The sequence below is a fragment of the Papio anubis genome, chromosome 6 (genome assembly GCF_008728515.1).
Source record: "Papio anubis isolate 15944 chromosome 6, Panubis1.0, whole genome shotgun sequence".
Classification (NCBI taxonomy): Eukaryota; Metazoa; Chordata; class Mammalia; order Primates; family Cercopithecidae; genus Papio; species Papio anubis.
The window spans coordinates 82586946-82613591 of NC_044981.1; the positions used below are offsets into that span (position 1 = coordinate 82586946).

General features: G+C 40.5%; 1 protein-coding gene across 2 annotated transcripts; it reads left to right on the forward strand.

Annotated features, from left to right (window-relative positions):
* The first annotated feature begins 39 nt into the window (after window positions 1-39).
* Window positions 40-23109, forward strand: C6H6orf163 (chromosome 6 C6orf163 homolog). 2 transcript variants are annotated; one of them, XM_017958097.3, is made up of 6 exons: window positions 40-2216; window positions 2682-2852; window positions 6448-6542; window positions 8034-8141; window positions 14522-14724; window positions 22600-23109. In XM_017958097.3, exons 2-6 carry the CDS (start codon window positions 2705-2707, stop codon window positions 23033-23035), a joined length of 990 nt encoding a protein of 329 aa, XP_017813586.2. In that variant the 5' UTR covers window positions 40-2216; window positions 2682-2704; the 3' UTR covers window positions 23036-23109. The 2 variants fall into 2 exon arrangements, with proteins under 2 accessions (XP_017813586.2, XP_009203891.2); XM_009205627.4 differs by lacking the exon at window positions 8034-8141 and having other exon boundaries at window positions 40-2852.
* The last annotated feature ends 3537 nt before the right edge of the window (window positions 23110-26646 follow it).

The following is a 26646-nucleotide window of genomic DNA, read 5'->3' on the forward strand; positions in this document are numbered from 1 at the left end:
AGAGATTTACCAAAGATCATGGTGATTCAGGACTAGAACCTGTATCTTCTTGCTCTAAAGTCTAGGGATCTTTTCACCATACTATACCACCTCCTATGTGTAAATGTCCACATAATAATAAAGCAGCCACATTAGCTCTTAAAAATAAGTTTAGATCTTAAGTAGAGAAACACTCCTGTACTTTAAAACAGAATTATGTAAAGGACTGTTAACTGCCAGCTCCCTCAAAAGACCATCAGAACAACCGGATGATCAAACAAAACTAAGCTTATTGAATCTACTGCACTAAGGGGAAATACCACTTTTACAAAGTTAGCTGTATTTCAGAAGGGGATGGTCAGGGGAAGATGTTAAAGTGTTTTGAAGTCTGAGTTCAGGTGATTAAAGAAGGGTCTTTCAATGCAGGAATCTGGTTGAGAATGGGCAAGACACCTGACATAATAGATTAGATCTTGAAGCAAGTCTTGATTAGTAAGCTATTGTTCAATAAATGTTAAGTGAGCTCTTTGCCCAGGGGAGTAATCTAATCTTCTGATGGAAGAGCTCTTTGCCTAGATCAGCAAGCTGTCCAGTTGATAAATTTGTTTTCAAGGATTTCCTAGGGCAAACACTGAAATTACTTATTGGTTTTCAGCCTTATCTTCCATAGGGGCCCAACTCTTCCAATTTGCCAGACACTAAGGAAGTTCTTCAGGACTTTCAGTTTAAAACAGGGACAGTCCCAGGCAAATCAAGGCCAGTTAGTTATCCTCTCATCTGGGCAAGAATTTCTAGTAACAGATAGGAAAGTCATTGGCACAAGTAGCCTCAGTTCCCAATCCAGATAATTAACTGTGTGGATGCAGTAATCCCCATTCTTAGTACTAATTCATCTCCTTGTTTTTAATTCCCCTCCAAGTCCCAGGTAACCCTTTTCTTGAAGTCAGATCTGGCACAATTTGATAGTTACTTAAGGTCCTCAGCCAGTTATCAGGCTATATGTGTCAATAGAAATTATAGAGTAACTTGTGCTACACTTAGCTCAGGGCCTTATGGGAGTCCTATTGTTGAAATTAATTTCACTGATGGTATTCACTTATTATAAAATAGTCCTGCCAAGTAGCTGCAGCATATGACATTGTCAGGCAATTTTTAAAAATTCAGTTATTTGGTGTAATCAGTTGCACAGATTTTTGTGATAGGCAGAATTTCTATGGCTGTTTATCTAAAATTAGAAGAACAAATTAGTTAACCACGTGATTGTTAAAACCAGGCTTAGTAATTTTGAATGCTGACTTAATGAAAGTAATTTCTTCTTCAAGATACCATGGTATTTCCCCGTTTTATTACCATGGCACCAAAACATCACGTTTATTAAAAACCTTAAAGAAATTAAGCTTCCTCCATTGCTGGCCTTAAAAGAAATTAATTCTTTAAAAACCAATTTAAAACAAAGTGTGGTAGTCTGACTAATGCTTTCCTTTCTTGCAAAAATGTCCAGATCCGAATCTCTGGAACCTGTAAATATGTTACTTTATATGGCAAAAGGGACTTTACAGATACGGGTAAGTTTAGGATTTTGAGATGGGGAGATTATCCTGGATTATCTAGATGAGGCTGATATAATCACCACAGTCTTTAAAGCAGGGCAGAAGATCGGAGGAAGAGACAATGTCACTATGGAAGCACTGGGGGGAAAGGCTATGTGATGCGAGGCCATGACCCCAAGGAATATGGATGGTCTTTAGAAGCTGGAAAAGGCAAGGAAAGAGATTCTCCTCTGAAGCCTCCAGAAGGAACCAGCCCTTCTAACAACTTGATCTTAGCCCCTAAGACTCATTTTAGACTTCTGATCTCCAGAAATGCAAGGGGATAAATTTGTGTTACATTTAAGCTATGAAGTTCGTGTTAGTTTGTCACAGTGGTGCTATGGTTTGAATATTTGTCCCCTGCAAAACTCATGTTGAACTTTAATCCCCAATGTGGTAGTATTGAGAAGTGGGGCCTTTAAGAGGTGAGTGAATTCATTCATGGGTTAAAGGATTAATGGATTATCGTGGGAGGAGAACTGGTGGCTTTATAAGAAGAGGAAGAGAGGCCTGAGCTAGCATGTGAGCCCAGCCCCTGGCCATGTCATACCCTGTACCACCTCAGGACTCTTCAGTGAGTTCCCACCATCAAGACGATTCTTACCTGATGCAGCTCCTCCACCTTGGACTTCTCAGCCTCCATAAACTGTAAGAAATAATTTCCTTTTCTTTATAAGCTATCCAGTTTCAGGCATTCTATTATAAGCAACAGAAAACAGAGTAAGACAGCAGCAATAGGAAACTAATATAGAAAGTATCAGGAAAATGAATGGCTGTATCATGCTCCCTTTTGTCATTATTTGAAGTTGCTTTTATGAGCAAAGCTTGTCTTACCTAGCAACAGTTGCTAAGTAAGTTAACAACTTAATGCTAGAGTTTGGGAAGGAGCAACTGCTTAAATCTTCCCAAATCTGGTGCCCATACCTTCTATGGCAGGGGCTTTTAGTACCATTCTTTAATGTTAGACACATAACCACTACCTAATCATGTGAACCATTTAATCCTTACCAGCCTCTAACATCCTAAAACCCTGAACTCTTCCAGCTTTCTTAAACTGTCAGCTTTTCTTGAAACGACTTTTTCTGATTCTAAGATTATTTTAACTGTAAATAGGAGAAGACATCTGAAATTTAACTATGATCAGAAATTCAGATTACAACAGCTTTGTTTGCTGTGCTGTTTGTAATAAAATAATCCCACCAGCCCCTTTTGGAAAAACCTTCAAACGGATCCATGAATACAAGCCACTGAAGACACGCTTTTACACTCACAAAGACATACTAGGTAAGTGACTTTATTGTTTTCCTTTGTTGTAACACTTCATAGCGTTATGTGTCATTCTTTCTGGTACACAGACTTTTATCAGCTTTTTTCTCTTCAGAGTTGCTTGTCTGTACAGGGATGTTTGAGAAGAATATGGGTTGGAATACAGCTTCTCCACTTATAGTTGTGTGTATTGGGCAGGGTATTTAGTCTCTCAATCTGTTTCCTTATGTGGAAATAAAGATACTAATACCTATCTTACAGATTGTTATGAGACTTTAATGAAGTATTCGTATCTATTATAAATCCTAGCACATAATAGTAAATGTGAGTTCATTTTGCCCTTGGCCATACTTGGGCACCTTTCAGTATGTGTAGGAGAGGAAATATTATCTCTAAATAATACCCTAATTGGATGGGCACAGTGGCTCACACCTGTAATCCCAGCACTTTGGGTGGCCAAAGTGGGCATATCGCTTGAGGCCAAGAGTTCAAGACCAGCCTGGCCAACATGGCGAAACCCCGTCTCTACTAAAAGAATTTAGGCAGGCATGGTGGCATGTGCCTGTAATCCCAGCTACTCGGGAGGCTGAGGTGAGAGAATAGCTTGAACCCAGGAGGTGGAGGTTGCAGTGAGCTGAGATCGCGCCACTGTACTCTAGCCTGGGTGACAGAGCGAGACTCTGCCTCAAAAAAAAAAAAAAAAAAAAATTTACAGTACCCTAATAAATGGGTAAAAGAAACTATAACCTTTAAATAGTAGCTGGTGGCATAAAAGTAGATACATATAGATAACATGAGGACTTTTACTGTATATACATATGTATAATACATAAGCAAATCAAATTGTGCTATAGGTTTCCGTCTCTCTTTTATTCTCATAAGAGTTTTCAATCTGACCTTGAGCCTTGTAAGTATTTTCCTAAGGACTCTCAAAATACTCCTCTGATCCTCTCTTCCTTTAAAATGGTAAACTGAGGTGATTTCATTTCACTTCTGATATTTGAAAATATAAGAAGCTGGAGAGGTGTTTGGAAAAAAAAACTAAAATGTAGGGGGAGATCAAATTGGAATCATCCTCTAAAAACATCAATACCAAAATTGTTTTTTAGCATTTAGTAAATGCTTAGTATGAATGATTCATTATAATCTCTAAAGTGACTTTTCATACCCAGGACAGTGTATCTCCATTCTTAGATATACCTTAATGATTGATTTCCTTGTGCCTTATGGAATATCTAACCCAAACCTTAAGTGGATAAGTTAAATCTATTGTTAGAAATTAATCTTTTCTATTCAGTGACCTTTATTTGTCGCTGAACCGTTTTAAGTTAAAAAGAAAAAAAGTTGAAATTCTCTGTTCTTTATAAGTAAGTTCAAAAGCATGTTGAAATGTCCATAGAAGAGCTAGTGAGTATTTCATAGGACAATAGTTCTCAATCCTGGCAGTGCACTATATAGAACTTTGAAAAATACATTAATACAGATATCCAAACACAGACCCACTGGATTTAATACTAATCTAACACAGAGCCACTAAATTAGGACCTCTACAGTCAGGATTAAGCATGTGTATTTTTTCCTTCATGTTTAAATAACCTTTTTTATTTCAAGATAGTTTAAGACTCACAAGTTGCAAAATATATCAGAGTTCCCTTGTACTCTTCATCCAGCTTCCATTGATATCTTATGTAATCCTGGCACTTTGTCAAAGCCGGAACATTGGCATTGAAACAATACTATTAACTCAGGTACAGACCTTATGTATACTTTTTCCCCCCAGGCATATAGTTTTATGAAATTTATCACTTGTGTATGTTAATGTAACCGTCACCACAATCACAACATGGAGCTGTTCCATCACCACAAAGGAACTCCCTCGTGTTACCCCTTAGCTGTCATTCTCTTCTCCCCAAACGTGAACCCCTGACAACCACTAATCTGTTCTCTATCACTATAATTTTATCACTGAGTATGCTATCTAAAGAATCATACATTATATAACCCATTGAGATTGGCTTTCTTCGCTCAGCATAAGGCCCTTGAGATTCATCCAAGTTGTTTATTAATAGTTTTTTCCTTTTACAGTACGTGCACTAAAAGCTTTGCAGGAGTCCTGTTGTACAATCAGGGTTGAAAACAACTAGTAAAACCAATGGGATTTAAACATGAAAGACGATAGCGGTAGCCTACGCCTGTATCACATTTTTATGAAGTTCAATACATTGATGGTCCATGCTTAGTCACATTTTGTCCTAGAAAATCTTTTCTAATTATTTCTATACAATGTTGGGCTTTTGCAGTATGTGTCCATCTCTACTGTGATATATGCTGCCCTGTGTTTTTAAGATTCACTGATGAACTAGTAGGAGACTCTCTGCCATCAAACATATACTTTTAATTGCTAGTGACAGAAACATTAACTCAGAATAGATTGCATAAAATGGAATTTCTTGACTCTTTTAACAGAGAAACCCAAGGGAAATCTGGCATCAAGGCTTTCAGTCTGTCCATGCTTACCCTTTTAGTGAGTTGGCTTAATGGTTTACTGCTGCAGCTAGACTTACTCCAGCCGCTGGGAAAGGAGGAATGTGGATCAAGATAGCTCTAAGAATCTATTACCTTCAGCATAGAAATCCCAGAGGAAGGGCAGGCACGGTGGCTCACGCCTCTAATCCTAGCGCTTTGGGAGGCCGAGGTGGGCAGATCACTTGAGGTCAGGAGTTTGAGACCAGCCTGACCAACATGGTGAAAGCCCGTTTCTACTAAAAATACAAAAATTAGTCAGGCATGGTGGTGGGCGCCTGTAATCCCAGCTACTCAGGAGGCTGAGGCAAGAGAATCACTTGAATCGGGAGGCGGAGGTTGCAGTGAGCTGAGATTGCGACACTGCACTGCAGCCTGGGCTACAAAGCAAGACTCCCTCTCAAAAAAAAAAAAAAAAGAAAAGAAAAGAAAAAGAAAGAAATACCAGTGGAGAAAGACCTGGCTATCTGATATTGCGTGGTCCTCTAACCTCCTCTAGACTTTTATTACCTTGTCTGGGTAGAGAGGATATTATGGGAACGTTATTATTTGGAAATCAAATTAGATCATTGGCTGAAAAATAGTAAACTTCTACCCCTTAGCTCACTCCATACTGAAGCAGTTAAACCCACAAAGAACCACAGACTAAAGAAAGGCATGTAATGTGTTGAAGGCATTCCACTTCGCCTCTCCTGATGCTAGCACTAGCACCCAACTAGGAACAGGGGGAGAGAGAGAGCTGTATAATGTGCTAAGACCTCTTGAATATTCACTCATCATTCTACTTTGAGTGTACAAAATGTGTCCCTTTCTTCAGGGCATTTATTTCACCTCCCCAGTTGTCTGCTGGTTGTGGACTGGTTGTGATGAGAGGAATGACCAACTCTATCCAGGCCTGACAGTGCTGTGAATTCCCTCCTAATTAGAGAAAAACTTACTCTTTCAATGGGTATCTTTGAAATATATATACTGACATCTCCTAAAAGGATGTATCTCCTAAGTAGCCCTCATAAATAACTACATAATGGTGGAAAGGAAAGCCAGGAAGCAATCGGTAGAGGTTTGTGACCATTGCTCTTCACATACACAGATATTGGGGCAAATATTCTGAAAAAAGAAGAGAAGTTTCAAGAAGATATACTCAGAGAACGCATTGCAAAAGCAGAAGCTGAAGTATGGGCTCAGGTAAAAGAAGTTACATGTCAACCCAAAGTCCATCTTTACAATTCTTTCACATTTTGGATTTGTCTGAAACAACTGTATAGTGTAGTGGTCAGAACTGACTGAATCCTGGCTAGCTGTGGGACCGTGGGCAAGTTCTACAACCTCTGTAGTCTTGGTTTCTTCATTGTAAAAGAGGAATAATAGTACCCATTCTGTGGGATAGTTGGGAGAGTTCAATGAAATAATATGCCTGGCATACAGTAGATGCTTAGTAAGAAGCTGGCATCATCAGGAGCTTCCTTCCTTCTCAGCTGCCCTCTCTGTATGGAGGACTCCTGCTCCCTTTATTTTCATTTGATTGAAACCAGAACTAAAAAGAAAAAAAAATAACTAAGAAGACTCCTTGTTGATAGTTGTTTCTTATGGCCTAACATTTAATATATAGACTATCCATTTGTGGAGCATGTAACACTCCTGTTTCTTCAAATGCTTCTCTATGGCCTACTCCCCTTTTCCTCCCCTCTCTCCAAAATCCTTAATACCTTGTCCATACGACTGCTGAGCGCTATAAGGGCAATTTAAATATCAGGGCTGACATTGGGATCCAAGGCATCAAACTGAAGCAAAGCCTCAATCCTGTAGCCCCACTTCTTCCAATCATAGAATGACATCAATAACTTCCTAAAGAGAATTACAGCTTCTTGAGAGCAGAACAAGCCACTGTGCTTAGAACAGTGTTTCTCAGTTTCTTTATAAAATAGACATTATAGCAAATAGTATTAGCATTGTTCAGTATTAATGCCAGCAAAAGCTTGTTATGAAAATGTTTTGAACATACATAATACTCCAGTTCTGTATGAATACTCCAGTTCTGTATACCCCAGATTTTGATTTATCTCAAAATCTTTGTAATCATCTATTTTTATTAGTGGTAAAATTCAAACTGATTGTGAACCATCAATTATACATCAATTATACAAGGTGATGCTTTTGTAAATAGTCTACAATTTGAATGTAAGTTGGTCTAGTGTTCTGTGTATTCTTTTCAAATAGAGTTGAAGTTCTTTCTGAGGACCTAATGCGGGGGACCTGGATGGTACTCTGCCTCTTTACTCGGCTCCTTCTAGCTTTGTACATCTTTTCACTTCACTGTGTTTTCCAGATTTTCCACAATGCACATATGTTACTTTGAGAGTCAATCAAGCAAGAAATAAAGTGCCAAAGAGAAAAGGCAACCCAGCAGCCTACGTATAGTAAAGCTGCCTTGCCTTTAGCGATTCCAGAAACGGCAAGGCTAGCCCTGGATTGGGATGCATTAGAGCATCTCTGGCTAAGGCAGACAGTTTGATGTGGGAGGTTTGAGATGGGAATGGGGCAAGAAATTAGGGACTCCATGGTGGTTGCTAATTTTCAGTAAATTTGAAAACCTGATTTACTAACATCCCGAATAAGCCAAGTTGCCCTGTGCTTATTCTGCTACATTAATAGATAAATGGACTCTTTCTTTCAAAGGCTAATGAACGTCAAAAACAAGCAGTGGAGAAAGCACTTGAAGAAGCAAATGACAGACACAAAATTGAAATTCAGATTTTGAAAGAGGAACATCAAAAAGATTTACAGGTTTTTATAGTGGCTTGTTGTCTTTTAAAAGTAATTATATTAGTAAAAAGAAAAAAAAAGTTGGCAAGGGAATGAGAAAAAAATAATAAGAAAATCTAGGTTGGTGTTTCATGGCCATTAGCTGGGATCCCTGGGAGGTTCTCAGAAGAGATGCTGAGCTCTCTAGAGCAGTGATGAATGGGTGAAGAAGAACCCATAGCTTACTTCCCAAGGGAAGATTTGCCTGACCAGCCTTGCCTTGCCACCCACACACTGTCCATGACACCCTGATCTTTTTCATAGCAGTCTTCACTGTAATTAAATAAATGATTGTGTGGTTAGTTGTTGAATGTCTGACTCCCCCACATGACTGCAGCTTTCAGCAGGGGTGTCTGTCTCATCACTGGACTAGCCCTGGTGCCCAGCATAATTCCCTGACTTGGTAGGTGCTCAAATAGTTGAACAAGTGAAGCAGGCTGTTCTCCTCTGATTTCTTCCTTTTTTCTAAAGTTTGCACTTACTGTGCTGCCAAGAGGGACATCTGAGCTGTCCCTCAAGAATTTAATGCAGGGCCAGATGTCACAGATGAAGGATACTAACCTGTAGCCTGTTCAGGTACATGACTCTAGGTAACTTACAAACTTGCAGGTGGAGACCCTAGTATTCATTGTTAGTTCAGTAACTGGATTACAAAATCTGCTCAAAGGAAAAGGTTACAGATCTATTTTCACATTTTGGTCAAGGGAGGGACAGGACAGGATAAGGTACAGGTATGACAATACATGGGCAGAAGCTGGAGGAAAGTGGCAGAGGTCCAGCTCCAGGTTTGGCCTAACTTAAGAACACTAATGCAGTTCAGGGACTGCAGGCCAATTTATTCATTGTTGCAACAACGAGCACCTACCATATACTAGATGTGTACCAGGTGAGAAAAATCAACTGTCTTTACCCAGAGAGGACTTGCTGGCAGGAAGGGGAGCTCCTCCCCAGGGCTCCTGAAGGCTTCGCTCCAGTGGCCTGCCTCAGCCAGGGTTGGTATGGTGCCTGAGGGGTTGGCTGTGGTGGCCCACTGCCCATTCCCCATTTCAGTTAAAATGTGAAGAGCACTTATGGCATGTCTTAGGCAGGCCTGCTCTTCAGTTGCTATGTACAAGTATGGCCATACTGGCAATTAAAGTATTAAAATACTTCTCTATCAGTTGATAACTAGTCACCCGCTAAGCCCTCTATCACCTTGGTCACCCTGGTTGCTTCCCCAGCAGACTCCTGGACCTCTCCCAATCCAGCAATTTAAAAGGATAACTCCAAAAAAAAAAAAAAAAAGGATAACTCATGGCTTGGCAAGGGGCTCTAGTTCCCTGCTATAATGCTGCAGCCAGAGGCCATTCAGATAGGTGGGCCCTACTGTGCTGGTTGATACACATTTTGAATGTCCTTCCTGGCATTAGGTTGTAAAGACATGAGGAAGATGTGATGCCTGTTTCAAGGTTCACATGCAAGTCTTTCTTTAAATAATGTTATTGTACCCCACATAGCCTTTGAGTGGAGTTGATGCACTTAGTGCTTCAGTAGAAAGAAGCCCTAAGAAAAGTTAAAGGTAGATAGTTAAAGGGGGATTGACCTTCCTGAAATAATTGTCCAGGGGTTGGGAATTTACATTTATACCACCATTTCAGGTATTTTTTATTTATGAAGGAATGATTAGTCTAGAGTAGTGTGTGGGGTTATTTCAGCCTGTTATATCTGCAGGATACTAAGACACAGACATCAGTACTGCTTCTCAGGGCTTGTCTGTGAACCACCTGCATCAGAATCTATTCACGTGGGGGCCTGACATACAGATTCCTGGGCCTCATTCTGACCTACCGACTCCATCAGCAGCCCAAGTGATTCTCACACATATTAAAGTTTGAGATTACCAATATATAGCAGAAAACCAAGTTCCTCTAGAACAAAATATTAAATTCTGATGTGTCGAGACCACCAGGGATTGCTCTAAAGAGTTTGGTGTATTTCCTGCACAGGGGAAATTGCCCCATCCAGACCTGGCTCCACTCTTGAGTTCTTTTGTCCTCTTCTGCTCTTTTCCTGGTGCTCTTTTTTCTTGTGGGGTGTGGGGTGTGGGTAATAGAACAGCCATGGGCTTTTGGGGACCCTTAACTTTTTTTTTTTCTTTTGTTTATAAAAACACTAAACATTCAATTCCAGAGAACCAAAAATCCCACCTTCCCACCGAACACTGCTAAGGGGCCTGTGTTCTGCTTCATACCTTTTCTCTTTTCTTTCTGTCTTGTTAATGCTTTTAAAAACAAATGAGTTTTTTATATAAATAAAGTTTTTAAAGTGTTAAAAAAAAAGGAGTTTGGTGTGTTTCAAATGCATGCTGTTAGATAAAATTTCTAGATCTTATTTGATGGATAGGTAATCTTTTGAAAAGGTGTTTATATTATTGAAAGACAATAATATCAAAAAGTAAATGAGAAGATGAAAGCTAAAGGAAAAATAAATGAAAAACTAGAGTAGAAAATATAATAAAGTCATAGGTAAATTTAAAACTTAAAAATGTATATATGCCATGATGTCCTGTGCAGTTATCACTGATTGGACCTTGAGCTTTCTGGCAGCCAATGCAAAGAGGGAAATGCTGTGACTCACCATGCCCATAAGGTACAGACAAATTAGGCACCTGAGAGGCTCAGATATTCCTGGCTATGAAACCTCGGAGCAGTATCTCCTGAGGGGGACATTGTGTAAAAATGCCTGTCAAACATCTGTACAGTTAATACGATGGAGTCCATGAATCTGTTTCTTACAATATCTCAAAATGTGGGGTGACTCACTCAAGATGCATTTCAGTAAAAGCATTTCATTAAAAGTAAAAGCAATGTAAGGCCTCCTTACATTGAATAAGAACACCGACAAACAGCAGGTTACTTAATTATTTTTGGAGCTTTAAATATATATTCCACATGCTATGTGAGACAGTAAATGAATTTTGGTTTTATTAAATCATCACATAAAAGAGGGACTGAGTTCAATTATCTGAATTCCTAGTTAGTAATTAGGAATCAGATAATTTCTAATTATCTGAATACCTGCTTCAGAACCCAGCCAAAGTAAAGGGCTGGAATGTCATTTTTAAATTCTATGATTCAATAATTTATTGTATGTTTAAAAATGACTGAAAGAATATAATTGGATTGTTTGTAACACAAAGAAAGGATAAATGCTTGAGGTGAGGGATATTCCATTTAACCTTGTGTGATTATTACACATTGTATGCCTATACCAAAATACCTCATGCACCCACAAAAATTGAAAATTAAAAACAAAAACAAAAACACAATCACTTTGTGCCAAAAAAATTCAGGCATACAACAGTCTCACACCACCCTATTGACACTGACTTTTTTTCCTTCTTCAACAGATGTTTGCAAGAGTTCTATTAAATACATTTCATTCTGAAAAAAATTAATGATTCATATAGGAATATATTGTGGTAGTACTTCACCTGTCTTAAGCTCAATCATCACCCAGCAGTCTGAATTACTGAGAATGTACTTGAAAACCCAGAAGTAAGTTAAAATATCTCCCTAAGGAATTAAATAAAGGCCTCTGACTACAAGAGAGTAACTCAGGCTTATTACACATAGCAGAACCTCTTCACCCCCACTCAGATGTCATTATGCTTATTTGACAACCTAAACCCAACAGACTTAGATGCTTGATTTTTCTTTTGTTTTCTTTTCTTTTGAAATGGAGTCTCTCTATAGCCCAAGCAAGAGTGCAGTGGTGCAATCTCGGCTCACTGCAACCTCTGCCTCCTGAGTTCAAGTGATTCTCCTGCCTCAGCCTCCCGAGTAGCTGGGATTACAAGTGTGCACCTCCACACCCAGCTAAGTTTGTATTTTTAATAGAGACAGGGTTTTGCCATGTTGGCCTGGCAGCCAGACTGGTCTTGAACTCCTGGCCTCAAATGATCTGCCCTTCTCAACCTCCCAAAGTGCTGGGATTATAGGCATGAGCCACCACACCCAGGAGGGTTGCTTGATTTTTCAAATTGGAAATAGATTAAATACTGGAAAGTAAAAATAACAAAAAGGGGCTCACTGATAGCAGCTACAGCAGCATCCTCAGCCTGATGGCAAGTAATCTTCCTGTTCTTTGAAGAAAAGAAAAATATGATTTGATACCTACAAGGAACAAAGATGAAATTTCAAAAAGCAAAACAATCTGGGGTCATTTATGACAGATAACAAGTGGCTCTATGAACTTCAACAATTATTAAATGCCACATGAAGTTTTTGGCCCAGTACAACCATTCATCTTTATCTACCAAGCCTGGATCATCAAGAAAGTGTTAGATTGTTTCATAATGTTCTTTTTATGGTGTTAAAGACATTTAGAAACATTTCCATTCAAAATATTTTGTCCAAAAAAATTTTAGTAATTTAAGAGACAAAGCCTTCTGCTAGCGGAAGACAAAGCCTTCTGTAGGAAACCCAGCTAGCATTTCTAAATGGCCAATGTTTTCCTAAAATGATTTTCTAAATATATCAACTGAGGCCACTTTGGAGAGATTCTTAAAGTTGATTTCTGGTGTCTGTTTCATTTTTTAACTTTTCACCCTTGAAGTAGCCAAAGTGAGAAATTGAGAACTTTTTCTCTTGAAAAAGCTGAAAGGTCTGTCTTAACAAATATTTTAATTGTTGAAATAATCTTCTGAGAAGCTGAAGCAATTTCAGTTTCCATTATAATTTAGAGTTCTCTTGACTTTCTCTCAGCTTCAGCTGAGGAATCTCTCTGGACACTGTAAACAGCTGGCTCTCTCAGGGGCTCCCGTAGAAATGGTGCTAAAGGGAGTTGAGCAATCTTCAGCCAGGAGAACTCTTACTGGTTTTATTCCTTTCTATTCTGGGTAAGATTTCATTTAAAGAAGGGATTCTGCAGCTATTGAAAACCAAAGAAAACCCACTGTACTATGTCTTACAAGACTGTACAATTGATGAATCTCTTGAAAGACTCCAGCATCGCAGCCAGGAATGAAGTGAGAAACTGGCAGTCAGCAACCCTGGCTTCTATCCCTAGTTCTTCCATTGATGTGCTATGTGAAATAACTTAATTTCTCTATGTTCTTTTGATGTCTTCCCAAATAGAGATAAACATTTACCTTTGGGCCAGGCACAGTGGCTCATGCCTGTAATTCCAGCAGTTTGGGAGGTCAAGATGGGCAGATCACTTGAGCCCAGAAATTCAAGACAAGCCTGGGCAACATGGTGAAACCCTATTTCTACAAAAAATAGAAAAATTAGCCAGGCATGGTGGCAAGTGTCTATAGTCTCAGCTACATGGGAGGCTGAGGTGGGAGGATTGCCTGAGCCTGGGAGATCGAGGCTGAAGTGAGCCGTGATTGTGCCATTGCACCCCAGCCTGGGCAACAGAGTGAGAACCTGTCTCAAAAAAAAAAAAAAATTACCTTTAAGTGAAAATTTTAAAATACGTGGACAGAATGATTTGCTCCTCCTCTTTATAATGTTATATTTCTACGTATTGTTATATTTCTGTAACATGTATTGCACAATTAGGTTGTTGGCCTCCTCCACTAGACAGTGAATCCCCTGAGGACCAAGATCCCCACCTTCTTGTGTATGTAGCATCTGGGCCTCGGAGTGCCAGGCACACTGTGGTATTAGTAGGCATTTCCAAAATGGTGGCAGGGTTTTCCTTGAGCGCAATTTGTGGGTCTGTTTTCCACAGGTCTTGGTTTGACCAGTGCTTCGTCTACTTATTTGGTTGAAGGCCCTCCTCAGGTCCTCCTTCCTGGAACAATGGAGCACTTATTCCTGTCCCTTCCGCGAAGGAGAAATGGCCCCTCAACACTAATAAGTTGGAATGCTGAAACAATGGTGGGGACAGGTGGGCAGATTCCTGTGACTGTAATATCGTGCAATTGTTTTCTGCCTGAACCTCAGGTTCTCTCCCACCCAGGAGACACTCAGGAGGCATAATAATTATTTCTGCCATTTTCCAAGACTGGCTTACTAAAGCAGAATTGCATTATGTAATTATGCATAATGATACTAGGATACTAGAATATTTGAACAATCAAGAAAAAAGACCTTTAACCCTACCCCTCTAACCCAACTATTTTCTTTTTTCCATATTCCCTTTCAATATTATCTACGTAGATATTTATATTACATTGTTTGTATATTTTTGGTTCTACCTAACATCATATAAATAAAAGTTTTCCATATCATACACACTCTTCTTTTAAATCATCAGTGTTAACAGGTACACTTGCCAGCAGATAGATAAAACTATGGTTTAAATAGCCTCTTAATGTGTGGTTTTAGACATCAAATCTGTAATAGCTAAACCTAGTTTTGCCATTGCTTCAGGAAGTGACAGCTAAAACTAAGACAGAGATGTATCAAAACATGGATGACGAAATGAAGAGAGAGCACTTGGCTGCAGAACAGCGCATGGTCCACAGAATCCAAAGGATTATGATGGAATGCCACAGAGAGAAGGTGGAAGCTGTGGAGAAAGCCAGGGCTGAAGAAAGACTCATCGCCCAGAAAGCAATCCAGGCCCAGAAAAGGTATTCCAGAGAACTCATTTGCAAATTAGTATCTTCCTTTATCAAAATCAACCTGGAGAAACAGATAAGGTTACAGCACATAGGTAGATATTGCCCAGTTTTTGTGTTTTTACATTTTTATTATGGAAAATACCAAACATAGGGAGCAATTTATATTGTAGAGTATGTGTGTGGCTTAAAGAAAAATAATAACGTAAATACTCAAAAACCTACCACTCAGCTTAAGGGATTGAAAATTGCTGTTTTCTAAAGCTCTCATGTGTTCTTCCTCAATCATATCTTCTTCTTGTCCCTGCTTGAAAGATAGCTACTCTCTAAATATGGTATTTTTCATTCTGTATCACCAGTTTTAAGAAACCAAGGACAGGAATCAAGAAATCGTTTCCCATAAACACATCATTAAAATCAATCTTCACATTCTCTAGCCTAGATCATACACTATTATGTTTGTGTTACTTTTTGGTATTTTTCTTATTATACAAGTAATATATGTTGCAAAAGAAATTGACATTATGGAAATATATAGAGCAAAATTGCAAGTCCTGATGCATTTCTTCCCCTGCACCCTCCCTGCCTCCCAGAGACAGTTATTTTAAACAATAGAGTCTATATCCTTCCATGCCCTTTTGATGTGTTTACAGCCATATGTATGTGCATAATCACAGATCAGATCACACACATATATATTTTAAGACAACCAAGGTAACTATTTCTATATATGTAATGATTATTTGCTGGAACAGGACAGCAGTTAGGAGTTCAGGGATTGTCAGGGGCAAGAGAAAAAACGTAATTTCCAGATTTTTTTGTACCAGGTCATTTACCTGCCCACGATCACTGATTTGTAGCAGCAGAGCTGAGACTGAGACCTCCCTATTTGGCCTTTGTGACTGGTCCCTTTTGCTTTGCTGCTTGAGTTAACAAACAAATCCATTTCTATATAATTAATGGGTAAAATCTTTTTCATTAGAACTCTTTAGAACAGGGACACAGGTAAGATCCTGGAAGAGGTACAGATAAATGAGAATGAGAGCTGCAGCTGTGACAGTTTAACTGGTACCTCTCTTCCTGCATAGACTACAGGTCATTGTGGAGGTAGAAGACGAAGATGAGAGGGGATACCAGGAGGGGGTTAGGGAATGAGTCGTGGCTCAATGCACTGGAAGGTGGATCCTCTTTTCCTTTTTCTCCTGCCGGGCATCTGCAGGAGCTCTGCAGGCACCCGTGGGACCCTCTGGGTCCCCTCCTCACACACACTTGTGGTCTCCTCCCTCTCTTGCTAGATTGTTTTTGCACCCCCTCCAGCCCTTTCCTTTGTGAGGTTTGATGGAAGGTTTTCAATGTCTGCCTTTTATTGAATCCGTAGACTAGGATTAAGGAACTGCCATGTGTAGTGTTAAAATATATCCAGCTAGAATGCCCATTTTGTTTATTGATGTTTCCCAAGTGCCTGGAAGAAAGTCTGGCACATGGTAGGCATTCTTGAAATATTTATTGAACAAATGGTTTAAATTTCTTGCAGTTAGTCGGAGCCACTCTTCAGCACACCAGATCTTATAAACTTTCATCAAGACTTAAGGATTCAGAACACTTATATATCATGAGAAATTTGTTAACTATACGGAAAACTTTTTTGTGGATTGAGGTGATTAGATTCTAAACAGGTTGCCCAGGAGACACTGGACTCTTTCTCTTAAAGTTAAAAAAAAAAAAGGCTGGGGGCGGTGGCTCAGGCCTGTAATCCCAGCATTTTGGGAGGCCAAGGCAGGTGGATCACGAGGTCAGGAGATCTAGACCATCCTGGATAACAAGGTGAAACCCCGTCTCTACTAAAAATACAAAAAAATTAGCCGGGTGTGGTGGCAGGCACCTGTAGTCCCAGCTACTCAGGAGACTGAGGCAGGAGAATGGCGTGAACTCGGGAGGCGGAGCTTGCAGTGAGCCAAGATCTCGACACTGCACTCCAGCCTGGGCGACAGAGTGAGACTTCCTCTCAAAAAAAAAAAAAAAAAAAAAAGTCTCTGTTTGTAAAGGTTCTAATTGTTTTCTAGCCCAAGGCAAGGCATGAATGAAATAACCACTCAGGACTTTTTGTGGTCATGGCTGTAATTCCTACTGACAGCTTCCCTTATTCAATACCCAGCACATGCAAGGCCTTTTGTATACTCCTTCTTGTATCTGCATATCCCTTCCTAGGAGATTGTATCATCCTACATATCTTCAGGCAAAGACCCTGGAGGGTTAAGGCCTTAAAGGGAAACTAAGTAAACTGCCAAAGGTCACAGAGGAAAGAGGTGACAGGGCCTGATTTGAACCCTGGCCTTTATGATGTCAAAGCTTATGACCTTCCATTGTGCTACCTGCTCTAGAGATAGGGAAGCTATGTGAGTTTTCTAGAGGGTTTGTTCACTTCAACAGAGCTCCTCAAGTACCTTCTGTGGATGTGGCACAAATTAAGGGCTCTTTCTCAACACTGTGTAAAATCACTAGAGCATGGCTGCCCCCAACAAGCAAGGCTGGATGGACTGGTACAAATAGCACATAGGTGCTGGAAGAGTTCAAAGTCCTGGAAAGATCAAGCAGTATGGGTGGGGTATGTAGTGAGGTCGGTTTTTTGGAGGAAGTTTGTCATGGGCTGGGCCTTAGAGAGAAGGTAGGAGGTCCCACCTGTGAGAGAGGCAAAAGAATGAGAACAGAATGAGCAAAGACATGGAAGGAGAAAGCGTGATGTATAATGAGGCAGCACCAAGGGGAGGTTCAAGAGTGTTAATAACCCGGGGATAGAAATGCACTGCTGAATGCTGGCATCTGGAGATGTCCCTCACCTACCTAACTTCTGAAATGCCTGCAGCCTCCTGCCAGACCAGAGCGCCAGGAGTTCCCCATGTCCCAGGTAGAAAATCAGAATATAGGTTACTGGTAAGCACAATGCTTGTACCTGATTGAAATAGTGCTAACAGTCCTATAGTTCTAATGAAAAGTAGATTAATAGCTTATTTACAGACTAACCAGGCAAAGGATCAATTGCTAGTATGGATTTTCCATGGTTTATTTTTTCCCTATCAGTTAAGATTGAGTTATTACATATCAGATTATGATTTTATTTAGTAACTTGTTTTCATTCTCCAAGAGTCTGTTTTATAAAATATCAGACTGAATCCTGTAAATTTGGACACACACTACAACTATTTTGAAAATAGTTACTTTTCTGGCCAGTGCCACCCTGAAATATGGTGTGTATTTCAAAATTACAAGTGTACAGCCTCATAAAGATAGAGATGGCAGAAGAACCTCACTGCTTACAGAAAGCATAGACATTCACTTCACGTCGGAATGGGCATTGGGGGGGTTATGGAGCTGGACATGCCATTCCTTCTGCCAGCCAGTCATTGGTGAGCCTCCTTGATGTTGCTGGTTGAGGTGGTTGGTCCACATGCTGAACACCTCTACTTGTCATGTTCTTCCTTATGTGGATCCAGAAACTCTGGGCCTCACCTTTACCCTTGGCTTCTGGCCCTGCTGCTCCTCTGTGCATGGTGATCCTTCAAATGTTTGAGGAGAGAGAATATGTCCAGGATTTAATTTGAAGAAGGGAAGGAAAAACCAAAATGTACTAATACCTAGTTCTTTCACAGTTCTTTCTCGTATGATAAGCTTTCTAGGCCCTCTTTCAGTTAAAAAAAAAAAAATACAGGTAGACTAATTTATGTACATTGAAAAACATTTTACACATATCCCAAGAATTGGCTATTTTCCTATGGCAAATATTTCGCTTATGTTAAGAATCGTTTTTAAGCATGATTTTTTTTTTGAGAGAGAGAGTCTTGCTTTGTTGCCTAGGCTGGAGTGCAGTGATGCGATCTCTGCTCACTGCAACCTCTGCCTTCCAGGTTCAAGCAATTTTCCTGCCTCAACCTCCCAAGTAGCTGGGATTACAGGTACTCACCACCATGGCCAGCTAATTTTTGTATTTTTAGTAGAGATGGGGCTTCTCCATGTTGGCCAAGCTGGTCTCGAACTCCTGACTTCAGGTGATCCACTTGCTTCTGCCTCCCAAAGTGCTGGGATTACAGTCGTGAGCCACCGCGCCCAGCCTCATGAATTCTTTTAAGCTTTTGTAATGTTCCAACATATCTGCTTTAAAATTTAGTGTTATTCAGCACAACATGTATTAGAGAGAACTTCATCTGTATTACCCACTTATTCATTCATACATTTATTGATTGCCTGTTGTATCCACAACGGGCACCACGCAAGGCAGGGGAGATACAAAGATAAATGGACATTCCAGGTCACACCCTCGATGCACTGCATCCCACACCACTCCTGGCTTTAATTCCACAACTTCAGGGAACTCATCAGAATGAAATTCAGAGTCGCTCAGACCTTAAACCAAAGGATCAAATATTCAAGCACTAAGGCAGGCTGGGAAAAGTTGGGTCTGGGCGCGGCGGCTTGTGCTTGTAATCCCTGCACTTTGGGAGGCCGAGGTAGGAGGATCACTTGAGTCGAGCCTGGCCAACATGGCAAAACCCTGTCTCTACAAAAAATACAAAAATTAGCTGGGCATGGTGGCACATGCCTGTAGTCTCAGCTACTCCAGAGGCTGAGGTGGGAGGATTGCTTGAGCCTAGGAGGCAGAGTTTGCAGTGAGTCAAGATGGTGCCACTGTACTCCAGCCTGGGCAACAGAGTGGGACCCTGTTTAAAACCAAAAAAACGAGAAGAAAGAAAAGTTGGAAAGATTTTTGAAGTACCAGATTCTGTATAGCAGTAAGATATTTTGATATCAGGGAGTCTGAAAGGGACTGTCATTGAGGCTGGGAGCTGGAGTCATCCGAGATATACGTTATTGGATCAGTTTTACCTGAGCTCAATTCTGGTAGAGCCTTCCAGTTAGCCCATAAATGAAACCTCCCATTTGAGTGAGAGGAAAGTCAGCCCCACCTGGCAGGAAACTCATGCCTGCTTGTGTCAGAGGACACAGGGAGCACTGCTTCCTCTTTGGAGATTGGTCCCTGGTCATCACCCTGACAATCTCATCGACAGCCTGAGGATGTTATCAGACATCAGACTAAATCCTAAGAATGTGTGTCGATGCACACTGCCCACTCTATACACAGCATCACTTCTATTAATGGAACCTCCATTCCCCTGTGACACAGGTTGAAAATTAGCAAGTTGGTTTTGATTCCTCTTTTTCCCACATCCCCTGTATCTTTGCAGTCACAGATTCTGGCAGCTATGACTTCTTAATATTTCCTAGGCTTAACCCTTTCTCTTCCTCTTCCCAACCCTCTCTTTTGTCATTAGTTCAGACCCTCATCGTTGCACCTCAAGAATATTATGAAATGATACAATTGGTCTCTCTAGCTCACCCCACTAAGATTCAGTTCACCCACTGTTACCTGAATAACAAGTCTAAAATGTTATTTTCATTGTGCTGCCCTCCTGACAAAAAATTTATAGTGCCCACTCGAGCTTGAAGCAGGTAATGATTAAGGGCAGGAACTCTCCAGCTTGCTCAGTTGTGTGACACTGAACAACTCACTCTTCTCTAAGCCTCCATTTCCCACCTGTTACAAGGGAATAGTCACAGGTTATAAATAAAAATAGGCCGGGCACGGTGGCTCACACCTGTAATCCCAGCATTTTGGGAGACCGAGGAGGGTGGATCACTTAAGGTTAGGAGTTCAAGACCAGCCTGGCCAACATAGTGAAACCCTGTCTCTACTAAAAATACAAAAGTTAGCCGTGTGTGGTGGTGCACACTTGTAATCCCAGATACGTGGGTGACTGAGGTAGAAGGATCACTTGAACCTGGGAGGCAGAGGTTGCAGTGAGCCAAGATGGTGCCACTGCACTCCAGCCTGGATGACAGAGCAAGATTCATCTCTAAATAAATAAATAAAATATCAGCTTCAATGGGTTATTGTGAAAATTAAATGAGATATCATGCATGTAAAATGCTTACCACAGTTCCTGCAATACAGTAAGCACTCAATAATCATTACCCTTGTTATTAATATTGGAAATAGTTGGTGGGAAAAGGAAGAAGAGAAATAGTTTAGTGGCTACAGAGGCTAAAGAAAGATGTGATTTACTTCAAGACTAGGGAAGTCTGTCAGGTTTGAAAGTCAAGTGGAAAGACTCAGAGAAGATGAGAGAATTGCATCTTGGAGGGTGGAACGTAGGAGATTGGGCCAGTGGTAAATCTTGGAAAGGCTGTATTAGACTGGGAGGCAGAGGGGGAGGATTTTTATTAACAATCATACATTTGAGATCTTAAAACCTCAAATCTTTGAGGTTCTGCTCAAACTGTGTTAACTGCAGAAATCCACTGGAAATGTATCACAGTGGCTAAGAGCTTTTGTCCTGGACTCAGACTGCCTGAGTTGTGTTGCAGATTTAGCCTCTTTTACTTATTAAGCAAACTTAGACAAATTACTTAACTCCCTGAGCTCAATGTCTTCTTCATAAAAAGAGCATAGTAATGGAACCACACTACAGAATTGTTTTTGAGGATTCATTGAATTAATGTAGGCATAGAATGCTCATTAACCTGCTTGGACATGGTAAGAGGTCAACATGGTTGGCTGCTATAAATTATATATAATTCCCTACATTATAGCCAGAAGTCTATTAATCATTTAGCAGTGCTTCTGAATGTGTGGTCCAGAGACCCTTCAAGGTCCCTGAGACTCTTTATGGAGGCAGTCCATGAGATTAAAACTATTTTCTTAATAACACTAAGACTTTATTTGCCTTTTTCACTCTTAGTCCCCTATGAATATAAAATAGTGTTCTCCAGGGTTTTGTGATATGTGATATCACAATAAATTGAAACAGTATGAAAATTCAGCTTTTACTAAGCTGGAGATTAAAGAGTTTTGCAGAAAAAAAATTAAAATTAGGCTGGGTGCAGTGGCTCATACCTGTAATCCCAGCACTTCGGGAGGCCAAGGCGGGTGGATCACTTGAGGTCAGGAGTTCGAGACCAGCCTGGCCAACATGGTGAAATCCCATCTCTACTAAAAATATAAAAATTAGCTGGGTGTAGTGATGCACACCTGTAATCCCAGCTACTCTGGAGGCTGAGGCGTGTGAATCACTTGAACCTGGGAACTGGAGGTTGCAGTAAGCCAGGGTCAGGCTGTTGTGCTCTAGCCTGGGTGACAGAGCAAGACACTGTCTCAAAAAAAAAAAAGTTAAATTATACCATTCTTCTCATGAAATATTTCATCGTTTTGGAAAATGTTTTTCATAAGAGATTTTTAATATTTTTAAAATGTCTCCCTTTTAGTTTATATAACTGTTAATGTCAGGACCTATAACTCGTATAAACAAAAGCTCTTTGGTTTCCTCAATAATTTTGAGAGTGTAAAGAGTTCCCGAGACCAAAAAGTTTGAGGTGACTGTCATAGAGTATTTCTCAGATAAAAATCAAGATTAAAGCTAAATCTATCCTGTGAGTATGAAGTTTTTTCATCTCTGGCTAAAGGTCAGCAGCTGGATTAATATAAAGAAATACTTTCTCTACAGAGTTTGGAACTCTGATCCTATCTCCTCATTTTTAAGCACAATGCATGTATATTTTCCTGAAAAAGGTGGTCTCAGGTTTCTAAAGTTGCCATTAGATGTTAGATTAGTGGCCTCACCCTAACCCACAGCAGGTAAGTACATAGGAAGCGTCCCTGCTCTGAAAACATGTTTTGTTTGTTAACAGCTAATGCAATCCAAAAGCTCATCTGTATCAGCCTGTCTCAGGCTGGTGGCTCATCTCAACAATTACTCAGTCATCTGTGTTTAAAGATGAAATTATTTTGTTTTTAGTGGCCAATCCATCTAACTTATAAATCCATATTATCCTTTGTAGCAAAGCCACGGAGGAAATTGTGAATACTGGTATCACAGTTACTAAGGATGAGAAGACCAGTGTGGCCCAACTGATGAGGGAAAAAGAACATGAAATGAACGTCCTCTATGGCATAGCTCAGAGGCAGAAGCAAGAAGAGGTACAGGAAGTGCTTCAAGAAGCAGAGAAAACACATCAGGCCACTCTTGGCAATGTGATGGATACACTGGCCAACACCCAGGGGGAGCTGCTGTCTATAGCAAAACAACTGGGAATCATGACAAATTGGAAAGATTTCCTAGAGGAGGAATTACAGGAAACCAGGATGGCATTTCAAAAATACATCAATTATACCTTTCCTAAGCTTTCACCAGGACATGCAGATTTTATTCTGCCAGAAAGAAAGAAAACACCTTCTAATCTTGTTATTGAGGAGAACAAAACAACTCTTGATTAGAAGTCTTCAACTGAAATTTCACTACAAAAGACATCATTCTAGACTAAATAAATTAACTCATTACAAAAACCATTTATTGATTTCCCAGCCTTGTGCAGGGTACTATTGGGCTGTAAGATTTTTCATGGAAAACCAAAATATTAAAAAGTACATTCCAGATTATAGTGAGCCAAGTCTGAGAAGAAAAAACTGTGAGAGGGAGCAAACTGATTAAGAGGGGAAAGGTTTCTTGGATGAAGCCTAAACACGCTTCTGTATCTGTCTTTATTCATTTCTACATCAGACATATAATTAATTATTTCAGTATTTATTGCCATAGAAAACAAGTAAAGGAAGTGTCCTTAGGTTTTTCCTGTTTTGGGCAGGTGTGCTAAGTTCCAGTAGAGAGATTATCATTTGGTGAATGCAGTAGCATTGTGAATTTAAAAAAGCAATTTCTCTCACATACAGTAGGATAAAATTTAAATGCTGGGACTCCCATATAAAGTAATTCAGGAAGGACTTATTGCCCACACAACAGGCAGGTTTGGTCACTTGGTGGGTGTCAACCCAATGACCACAACCAAGGAAGATTTAGCAAGGGGATTTTATTATTTATAAGGAGTAAGGAGAACACCAGGGATAGTCCCCAAAGCAGTGTCTCCCTGAGTAGGGGGCTGGGTCGGGTTTTATAAGCATAGGGTAATAAGGCATGATCTGATTGGATCTTGTAATGAGGGGATGTCGGAAGGCATGATCTAACTGGATCCTGCCATGGGGTGATGTCAAAGCTCACTCCAGTTGGATTCTGGATCCTGCCATGCAATGTCCACTTCTTTAATTCAGTTCCCACTCCTGAGTCTGAGCAATTAGTTCCCTCTGTGTTTGAACACTTGGTCCATCTGGGCATGCTCAGGTTACATGACCTGAGGGTCCATGGCAACTGGAAAACAATGTACTACTTTGTTACATAAAAGTTGGGTCAGATTGGTCTGGTATGGCTACAGACTCACTTATATTTGCCAGTTGTAAAAGAAAAAAAGGTGGGAGATATTTCTCAAATCCACTTCCCTGAGAACTCAGAGGGTAAGGTTTTTAAAGGATAATTTGGCAGACAGGGGGCTGGGGAATGGGTGCTACTGATTGGTTGGGGATGAAATCACAGGAGTGCTGGAACTGTCTTCGCACACCGAGTCAGCTTCTGGGTGGGAGTTACAGGACCAGTTGATTCATTTCCTTGGTATGAGTCATGGGTCCAAGTGGTGTCAGTTCATCAGAATGCAAATGTCTGAAAAAGATCTCAAACAACAATCTTAGGTTTTACAATAGAGATATTATCTGTAGGAACAATTGAGAAAGTTACAACTCTTGTGACCTCTGGCTACATGACTCCTGAGTAGTAAGCAAGCTAGGGAACATGGCTGGTTATCACTGAACTATGCATACGTCTTAGCAGAATTCAGGCTCCTCCCATAATTCTAACATTTTGGCCTTTCATTCATTTTGCAAAGGTGGTTTTAGTGCCTGAACTAGGAGGAGGGTAGTTTTGGGAAGGGGCAATTATCTTCCTTGCTTTAATGTTAAACAATAAATTCCTCCCATGGTTAGCTTGGCCTACACTCAGGAATGAGCAAGGGCAATAAGCTTGTGAGGTTAGAAGCAAGATGGAGTCTGCTATGTTAGATTTCTCTCACTGTCATAAGTTTTGCAAAAGTGGTTTCAGAACCCTAACCCTTCCAGCAGACATGAGCAGGGAGCCAAGAATGATGGGGAGCAGAACTGGATGCCCTTCCCTGAACATGCTGGATGTACTCTCCTGATGCCAAGCCTCACGGGTAAATGTGTGGAGGGGTACACTCTGTAGCTCCCTCCCACCATCCTAATGTCAGGAAAGACAGATTTGCCCTCAGGGTTCTGGAGAGAGACTAATTGCCTGTAGCAAAGTCAAGTGAAATAGCAAAGTCAAGTGAAATAGCAAAGTCAAGTGAAAATTGAAAATGAGTTATATTTTTGAAATTTCATTGGGACCCTCATGCCTGATTTTCAAGTGAAACTTGACTGAGACAGAGATTAAGTCAGACTATTTTTAAAAAGATTCCCCGAGTGGGCTGGGCACAGTGGCTCATACCTGTAATCCCAGCACTCTGGGAAGCCGAGGCAGGTGGATCACAAGGTCGGGAGATTGACACCATCCTGGCTAACACGGTGAAACCTCATCTCTATTAAAAATATTTAAAAAATTAGTGGGTGCCTGTAGTCCCAGCTACTCAGGAGGCCGAGGCAGGAGAATGGCGTGAACCCAGGAGGCGCAGGTTGCAGTGAGCTGAGATCGCGCCACTGCACTCCAGCCCAGGTGACAGAGCAAGACTCCGTCTCAAAAAAAAAAAAAAAAAATTCCCCGAGTGAACCAATTTTTAGCATAATTTGACAGAGAACAATAATAACTCTCCTTTGAGTACAATACCTAGAGAGGCCATTATAGACCTTAGATACTATGCCCCATATAAATTATTAAAGTTGTAAACATTTTGCAGAGTTACTTTAAAGAGAACTTAAAGAAGTCCATTTATCTTAGTTGTCTTAGATGCTACCTGTACAGTAAGAGTGCATGCAGTTCACATGGTTTCTGGTAATTAGGAAGCTGTGTTAACTCCTGGAGGCCATCTGGGAAGGCCTCTAAGACTGAGGACTCTTAAGAAATTACTGCAGTTTAATTTTCTGGAATTTATGCTACCAAGACATGAACTTTCTTTTTGCAGTAAAGGAACTTGTGCGCTACGAAACAGATGTATAGCACCACTCGGACAGATGGAGAAGCCTCCATCCTAATCACAAAGCACAAGGAGTTGGGCAGTTTAGTAATCACTGGACTTTTATATCACCAAGAAGTCACTCTGATAGTTTCTTTCTCCAACTCTGATTTCATCTGACTTATTTAAGGCTTGTGTGTTTTAGGCCAGGCATAGTGGCTCACGCCTGTAATCCCAGCGCTTTAGGAGTCTGAGGTGGGCAGATCACTTGAGCCCAGGAGTTCAAGACTAGCCTGGACAACACGGTGAAACCCTTTCTTTACAAAAAGTACAAAAAACAAGCTGAGTGTGGTGGTGTGCACCTGTAGTCCCAGCTACTCAAGAGGCTGAGGTGGGAGGATTGATTGAGCCTGGGAGGTTGAGGCTGCAGTGAGCTGTGATCCTGCCACTGCACTCCAGCTTGAAAAACTATAATTAGTCTGTTTTCACACTGCTGATAAAGACATACCCAAGACTGGGTAATTTATAAAGAAAAAGAGGTTTCATGCACTCACAGTTCCACGTGACTGGGGAGGCCTTACAATCATAGCAGAAGGCAAAAGACACATCTTATATGACAGCAGATAAGAATTGGGAACCAAGTAAAAGGGGTTTCCATTATAAAACTGTCAGATCTCATGAGACTTATTCACTACCATGAGAACAGTATAGGGGAAACCACCCCCGTGATTCAATTATCTCCCACCAGATGCCTCCCACAATATGTGGGAATTATGGGAGCTACAATTCAAGATGAGACTTGGGTGGGGACACAGCCAAATCATATCATTCTGCTCCTGGCCCCTCCCAAATCTCATGTCCTCACATTTCAAAACCAATCAT

Coding starts and splice junctions, on each gene's coding strand:
- C6H6orf163 (XM_017958097.3), top strand. CDS start 2,705: ATGATCAGAAATTCAGATTACAACAGCTTTGTTTGCTGTGCTGTTTGT. Junction 2,853..6,447: donor CACTCACAAAGACATACTAG/GTAAGTGACTTT, acceptor TCACATACACAG/ATATTGGGGCAAATATTCTG. Junction 6,543..8,033: donor AAGCTGAAGTATGGGCTCAG/GTAAAAGAAGTT, acceptor TTTCTTTCAAAG/GCTAATGAACGTCAAAAACA.